The sequence below is a fragment of the Triticum aestivum genome, chromosome 1A (assembly GCF_018294505.1).
Source record: "Triticum aestivum cultivar Chinese Spring chromosome 1A, IWGSC CS RefSeq v2.1, whole genome shotgun sequence".
Lineage (NCBI taxonomy): Eukaryota > Viridiplantae > Streptophyta > Magnoliopsida > Poales > Poaceae > Triticum > Triticum aestivum.
In genome coordinates, this window is record NC_057794.1 from 272,534,962 (window position 1) to 272,543,315 (window position 8,354).

The 8,354-nt window shown below is 39.4% G+C and overlaps 1 protein-coding gene across 1 annotated transcript; it reads right to left on the reverse strand.

The window, feature by feature from the left end:
• Positions 1-5,751: 5,751 nt before the first annotated feature.
• Positions 5,752-7,843, reverse strand: LOC123117541 (heat shock protein 81-3-like). The gene is made up of 3 exons (XM_044538302.1): positions 7,711-7,843; positions 7,298-7,362; positions 5,752-6,009 (listed from the first exon to the last, which is right to left on the reverse strand). Exons 1-3 carry the CDS (start codon positions 7,841-7,843, stop codon positions 5,752-5,754), a joined length of 456 nt encoding a protein of 151 aa, XP_044394237.1.
• Positions 7,844-8,354: the final 511 nt, after the last annotated feature.

Below are 8,354 nucleotides of genomic sequence, written 5' to 3' on the forward strand. Positions count from 1 at the left end.
TTTTTTCATAAAAATTTCCATTTTCATTTCTGTTTTGCAAATTTCCATATCTGTTTTGATATTTCCTCTTCGTTTCCATTTTCCTCCAGAAAAGCAGAAACTTTCCACTCCATTTTCATCCCTACTGGAGCATGTGCATGTAGTTGAATTTTGAATTATGCACATGAATGCCTAGAAAACTCAGTTGACGTACAAAATGTCCAAACGATTCTCAAAAAATTCCAAAATTTAACACGACACTCCTGTTGTTCTATGTTGACACCAGAAAAAAATTGAAAGTACGAAGAGGTGATGAATATCGTTTTGTCCACAAAGGTGACACGTTTCCCTAACAGAACCATGAGGCTTCTTGCGAGAAGCTCTGGTTTGTGAGAAGCTTATACCATAACCTGCCCCTAATGTGACAATATTTTTTACCCTAGCATGTTGATGCCATTCCATGATAGCATGCCAAGGTTCATTAATTTGAGGCGGGTCTTGGATTTACTCGGATTACAAAAGCAAATACCTCAACATTTTTCGGAGAGCTATAGTGCCGTGGTGTTCGAAATTCGTCCCCATTTTTTGCATGGGACATAAGCATAAAACCATGGACACATATATGATTTTACAACCCATTTTGGTGCACCGGAGCATGTGCATGTAGTTTAATTTTGAGTTGTGCACCTAAAATGGCTAGAAAACCAAGTTAATTTATAAAAATGTCCAAATGAACCCTGAATAATTCCATTTTTTACAACACACCTATAGTTGCATGTTCACCACAGATAAAAGTTCTAGCAATTCAAACATCCCTCCATTGCCGTTGTGACCCCATTATGTAATTCAAATCAAGATGAAAAATCAAGTAGATCACACACAGTTTCTTATCACCAACCGTATGAGGTGCAATACAAAATATCTTGGAGCAAAGTTAGAGTATAGTACGCCTATGGCTTACGCGAGAAGGTGCGTCGGCGACGGTTCGAAACACCATTGCGGAAAGGGGTTAAAACCATTTGTATAGTACCTAGCTATACCAGTGGGCTGTCCTATGATGTTTGAGTAGATCTGTTTTGTCCTATGGGTTGATTGATGATCATGATTGGTTTTAGTTGCATGTTTTATTATTGGTGTATTCCTATGGTGCTCTCTGTGTCGCGCAAGCACGAGGGATCCCCGCTGTAGGGTTTGTAATATTTGTCATGATTTTCTTAAGGTGGGTTGTGTGAGTGACAAAAGCACATACCCGAGTAAGTAGGTTGTTTGCGTATGGGAGTAAAGAGGACTTGATACTTTAATGCTATGGTGGGGTTTTACCTTAATGATCTTTAGTAGTTGCAGAGGCTTGCTAGAGTTCCATTCATAAGTGCATATGATCCAACTAGAGAAAGTATGTTAGCTTACGCCTCTCCCTCATATACAATTGCAATAATGATTACCGGTCTAGTAATCGATTGCCTAGGGACAAATAACTTTCTTGTGACAAAAAGCTCTCTACTAAAACTAACATAATTGTTTCTTTATCTAAACAATCCCTAGCTTTTATTTACGTGCTCTTTATTATCTTGCAAACCAATCCTATCATACCTACAAAGTACTTATAGTTTCATACTTGTTCTAGGTAAAGTGAACGATAAGTGCGCGTAGAGTTGTATCGGTGGTCGATAGAACTTGGAAGGGAATATAAATTCTACCTTTAGCTCCTCATTGGGTTCTACACTCGTACTTATCTAGAAAGGCTACAATTGATCCCCTATACTTGTGGGTTATCAGTCATCAACCCCTACCTACCGGAGGTGATGATGCACCCTCAAGCCATTGAGATGCATGAGGGGGTGCTCCACATCCGGGACGTCCAAGGGCCAAAAATACAGGAAGCATGGAGGCTAGGCTCGAGGCGATGGAGCAGGACATCATCAGGTGCCAAGGGATGGTGGTACATGGACTTAGTGCCAACCACTCCATGATCACGAAATTCACCCGTGACCACAAGGTGGATGGCTAGTCTACGAAGGACATTGTCTTCAACCTCAACGCACGAATCGATTATCTCCAAGGCCAAGTCTATGATCTTCAAAATTAAAATTTTGAGTATGAGGCAAGATTCGAAGGTATGAGTTTAGCTGCAAGAGGACCCCGGAGACTCGTGCATCTTTTTATGATGGTGAACCTATGCCACGGAAGCCGGAGGCCAAGGCCACCACATCATTACCACCACCATTACCGAAGAAGGAGACTTGAGCATATGGGCACCCCCTTGTCTTGTGCCAAGCATGGGGGAGATGCCCTGGCATCGTATCACCCTCACTTTTATTATCTTTACATATTATTAGTTATTTCATGATTTTGTTGAATAAAAGTTTAGTATGATATATTTTCGAGTGCTAGCTTCGTGATCTATCTATTTATGTAATTGAGTTCAGAGCTATATAATAATGAGTAGTTTGAGTTTTTTGCTTCTTTACTTTTATGTTTCAATCTTAGCAATGAAAATAATGAGAAAGATCATATGCTAATCTTATGGAAAGTAATGACATTACATAAGGAAAAGTATAAGTGGTAAAATTTATTGTAAGTTGACAAACATAGAATTCGTCAAGCATGCAATTCATGAAAGAATTAATAAGGGGTGAGAAGATTCACATGAAAATATACTATCTTGGACATCTCTTATGATTGTGAGCCCCCAATAAGTATTTTATGCCAAATTGTCGACGTTGGACAAGGAAGACAACATAGTGAATTATGTTTGCTTATATTCACATAGAAGTTATATTGTCATAGATCCTCACCAAGTAGAGATACTACTTGTGTGTCCAAAAACTGTTAACCCTGTTTCATGTCATGAGAGTCCACTATACCTACCTATGGATTGAATAAGATCCTTCAAGTAAGTTGTTATCGGTGCATAAAGCAATAAAAATTGCTCCTAAATATTTTTGATATTTTATTGTAAGGGAAAATAAGTGTTGTATAGACTTATGATGGCAAAGTAATAAAACTGATGGACTTCATAATTAAGGTTGCTATCATAAGGGGCAATATAACATGACATTCCTTTGCATTAAGAGTTTTTGCATCCAAAAAACAAAGTGCATGACAACCTCTGCTTCCCTCTGCGAAGGGCCTATCTTTTACTTTCATGTATTTACTTTTTATGCATGAGTCAATAGTGTTCTCTTCCATTCATTTTTATTTTTCTCTTTTGTAAGCATCATGTGGTGGGGAAAGATCTAGGAACAAATATCCAGTTGGATATGAGTGATCATGAGTTATTATTGTTGACATCTCCCTTGAGGTGAATAAGTTGGGAGGCAAAACTATAAGCCCCTATCTTTTTATGTGTCTGGCTGAAACTTTTTGCTCCATATATATGTTGTGAATGTTAGCAATCATGGAAGACTAAATGATGGTTGAGTATGTGGACTTGCTAAAAAGCTCCGACATGAGACCCTGAAAATATGATGAATTACAATTGCATTGTTGACTGAGAATATAGTTTGTTAGTTTTCAAGAAAGTTTATGCCTTATACTTCATTGCTGTAATGAATTATTACGTGCTCATCAGAAGTTTTATGATAATGGACATTTCTGCTATAATAATGATCATGATGCTACTATGTCCTTATTTTGTTAGCAATCATAGAGGGCATGAAATAGTTGAAATGTATATTGTTTAACTAAAAAGGATAGCATGACATAATTTCACATATACGATGTCTATCTAAAATGGATAGCATAGCATGACATAATTCAAAGATATGACGAGTTACTACATAAGATGGCATGAGATAATTAGATGATGTCTTTAGTAAATAGGTTCGCATGATAATTAACATACATGTTATCTAAGTAATCAGGATAGCATGATTTAATTCACATATGTGATTTATATGCTAAGCAGAGGGCATTCGCATATATGATGTCTGAACTAAGAACACGGTGTTGAATATTGTGTATATGATGTCTAAAGTATGCAATGCAAGACACCATATACATGATATGAGCAGTATAACTGTGCCAAGTTAGAGCATACACCTCGGTGGGTGAATAGGACTGGTCATCTGTATCTGAATCCATCTCTGAGGAGCTATAGGGACCCATCAAGAGATCAGCTTCGACAGGAAGCACTGTGTACTCTGAAGACCTTGTTTTCACTCCAGTTTTTTCCATTACCCACTCAAATGACTGATTCATAGGAAAAGTAGTTTAATGTACAAACATTATGGACAAATGGAAATGTAATGGAGAAAATGATGGGCAAGATATCATTCAAATATATGATGCCTGGTTAAACAGGCACTACAAGAAATATGTCAACTTGTGACCACCACTATTGGTCACTGAATGGTCACAAATTTCCATTTGTGACCTTTTTGTGACCAAAAACATAAGGTCAAAAGCTGGCCGTCATAAACTGACTATAGCGACCTTTCTTCTGGAATGGTCGAAGACGTTTATGACCAAAATACGTCTACTGTGGCGTTTTGGTCACTAGCAACCTCCCCAGGCCACGTAGGCATCCAGCGTGGCAAGCTAATGTGGCACAAGATTCAGCCCGATCCAATTTGGCGTTTTACATGGGCCGAGCCCATTAATTCAGCCCATTTAATTTATTTTTCCCTCTGCTTTGATTAGCTAAATAGGCCTAGCCCAACAATTAGGACTTTTTTTCCTGAGATGCAGTTTTTACAATCCATTTTTTTGGGGCCTCAACCCTTTTAGAATCTGAAATTTATATTGCTCTTTTTAGAAAGAAGTCCAACATAGTTCGGGCCATGGCCTTTTTAGAGCCCAAGTATTGAGTGCAATATAAATTCTGGACAGGGCCTTTTTACAATCCAATAGTGGGCGAAGCCCTCTTTTATTTACAGCCAATATTCTCAAATCAGTATAGTAACAGTACTTCTTTCCCACGGTAATAACACAAGTATATAAAACTTTCTCACACAACTTTATCTCGCATAACATTAGACAGACCAACACATATCAATAACTTATCTCCTATGTTCACAAGTACATAACTTTTATCTCACACAACATTATACAGAACTGTATCTTGCAGGTTCAAATCACTTAAACTTTATCTAACAGGTTCCCCGCAACAAAAGATGATCACCATCATCTCCTAATCAAGATGCAAATAACCTGCACATTCAAAAAGAAAAAGCAATATGTCAAAGAGAGACAAACAAAAAATAGAACAAACAAAAAATAGAGACTTGCATCAAGTAGACCTGATGATCTACAGATAGTAACCAAACTAGCATCTACTTTGCCCGAGAGGTAGCATGAAGCAGTTTTGATGCTATTTATGCATTATTTCTGAGACTAGCAGCAAAAAATACATAGGATGCCAAACAGCCAGCAGCAGCTAAGATCGGTTAGTTGTTGGCTACCACCGATGGCGAGAACTAAACGAGCAGGTTAGATTCATTGGGCTGGGTTGGATTGGATTGATGCTGACAAAGTGACAACAGGAAGGTAATGAGCACATACAACTAGCTCTAGTATACCGGCATGCATGAGCACTTGTTAATATTTATATTCATCACAGGAACCTATAACCACCTACGCATACAAATCAGAAAGCACACATATATACTGAACAAAAGCAACGACCATGAATAGATGACTTAACAGTTCATGTTTATTAACAAAACAAGAGTGGACATCTCATAGTGAGTCTAATATAGCTACACTAAGCAGAGAACCACATCAAGACATGAAGAGTAAGCCATCACAGTATAGGAGGATTGGACTGCATACCTAGTCGTCCTTGAGGTAGAGGACCATCTTGGTACCCCTGCCGAGCTGCTCCCCAAACATATCACGAGTGACGGTGAAGGAGCTACCGGCCTGGGACTCCCACACGTACTGCTCGTCGTTGTTGTGCTTCATGGTGACGACGACCCTCTCGGCAACAGGGTAGGCGGAGTAGAAGCCAACACCAAACTGCCCAATCATGGACACATCGGCGCCGGCGGCGAGGGCCTCCATCGGCACCGTACTGATCTTGTCCAAGGCCTGCGAAAATCACACCGGCAAACACACCACGTCAGCCCAGGAACAAATCTCGCACGCCACGAATCAAACCACGGGTCAACGGATCTGGCTCGGCAGAATCTAAAGCCTGGCGTAAAATGGCCAGTGTAATTAATGGCCAGTGCTGCCAGTATTGAATGTACCACATCGGCAAGCATTATATAGTACTACTATGTAATTGATATGCAAAAGAAGATGCATCTCCCATGTTCAGCAATCAGGATCAACCATGAAGTTTCTACTACTCCTACATCATTTTAGCTAATCATTTAAGATGATCATTTAAGATGCTAATGTTTACTTGTCAAGTACAGTTATTGTTACTCTAAGATTTTAGCTAAGTAAATATAAAGATAAGAAGACACTTTGCCACCAATATTTTGTGACATCTGTAGAATTCGTAGCTCATAAACATGCATGAAATGTCTATCTCAAACAAGTATACATACTGATCATGTTTAATTAGGCCAGCAGCACAAAACAACCAATTATATTGCCTTATAAGAAGCTATTTGCATAAATTAGAGAACTACAAAACAAGCTATTAACCATCCTACTAGTAGCAAGGACATAAAGATAATCACTTAATAAGATAAGAAGCAGACATGAATCACATAACTATGTACAATTCAATATCCCAACTGAGAGTGAACATGTATTAAACATTTCCTGCATTTCAATACATGCATGACAGATTCACAGCATAACTATATATAGCTGTAAAAACATGCATGAACAGGAAAGCAACCAAACTACAAGAACATATAAGGAAACAGAGGGAATCACTATAACCTATGGAGTGACAAGCACATATATGAACTCAAAGTAATGCCCAGCTCGCGCATATATGAGCCATGCCGTCGAGTCCTGCAGCCACCAACTCGCACCGCTCGCTACCGCGGTCACCACCTTCGTCGTCGACACGGCGGTGCTACCAGACCTGCAAAAAACAGAGGAGGCGTGAATGGACATCACACTTGCCAACTAATTAACTATAGCTTGCTACAGAAACATTTCGTTATCAAATTTGATTCAGGAACTAGATTATTGAGTATGAAAAAAATGCTTAGAATAAAAATCATTTCAAGAAATGCTGCAGTAGCTAAAAAACAAATTAAGCTATACCATTTTAGGAAAATGTGTAAGCTGTTCAACTTTTCTCACATTCACTCCAGTTGCTTCCAAACACTAACTAGGTAACACAATTACTTTAAGACTGTAGCCCGGGGATTCGTTATTCATGCTAATATAAAATTCGCTCAAATGGAACCTTGGAAACACCCTTTCCCAAGTAGTCAGATCCACGGTCTCTCAGTTCCAAAGCTTCATAAAGACCTAAAAAAGAGGGATGATTCAGACAAGATAAGTTCAACAAAAATAATAAAATAACATTCGGTAAATAATGATACAAATAAGAGTTTGGAACAGGATACATTTTGGTGAAGTGTCTGTCAGGGAGAAGTGATTCAGAGTTTCAAAGTGAAGTTGTTTCTGAATATTAGTAGTGTAATTACTAATTAGCTAGCTAGATGTGTGCATGAAAGCTACTGTTCCTATTGGGTTGCATCTTGTACTAGTTAGCTAGCTAGCTAAGGACTTGATAGTATTCTTTTTCTAGATAAAGAGCTGATGCTACTAGTCTAATCACACAGTTTTAACCAGATTAGAGCAAAGACAACACGCCAATGGCAGAACCAAGACCAAGTCTCGGCAATCCAATAGGAATCTCCGGAGCTCCATATATCGCCACACACACAGCCACGCACCACCTGGCCGCCCCCATCGCAAGTTTGCAGCACACCACTGCACCCGACATTGTAGCAAGCGCGCGCGCTCACGCACATAGCACCGGTGCAAGGTCATGGGGGGCACGCAGGTCATACCTGTGTGGGCATCGGTACTCGTCGCAGTAGAGCACGAGCTGGCAGTCAAACACAGTGAGCATGAGTTGGCGGTCAAACACAGTGAGCACGAGCTGGCTGTGTGGGTATCAGCTTCCCCTGATGATGGAATTACGCAAGTCCAAAACTCAATCAAGAACTGTAATGGTATATGCAATGCAGCAAACAATAATGTTTTTTTTCGTTCAGAAGTTGAGATGTCCCTGTGACTCGATGGTGTCATGATTCTAAGCGTGGAATTGCAATTTTAAGCAAGCCTGGAGTATGATAGTGGTACATGAAAGTATGTAGAACAGCAAGAGTAAACCCTAGGAATTAGAGATTTTAGGAGTAAGCAATTGTGTTCATCGAGAGACCATAGCGAGAAAGCATCAGAGGGCCCAAGTGATACATGGCACTGTCATGAGCTCAGTGGCAAGTATTGGA

Bases quoted from the DNA above. Each gene is read 5' to 3' on its own strand.
- LOC123117541 (XM_044538302.1), bottom strand. From the start codon at position 7,843: ATGTCGGGTGCAGTGGTGTGCTGCAAACTTGCGATGGGGGCGGCCAGG. The intron at 7,363-7,710 runs GCGTGTTGTCTT...CCTCTTTTTTAG, and splicing joins TGGTCTTGGTTCTGCCATTG to GTCTTTATGAAGCTTTGGAA. The intron at 6,010-7,297 runs GTTCCATTTGAG...TGATTTTCGCAG, and splicing joins TGGGAAAGGGTGTTTCCAAG to GCCTTGGACAAGATCAGTAC.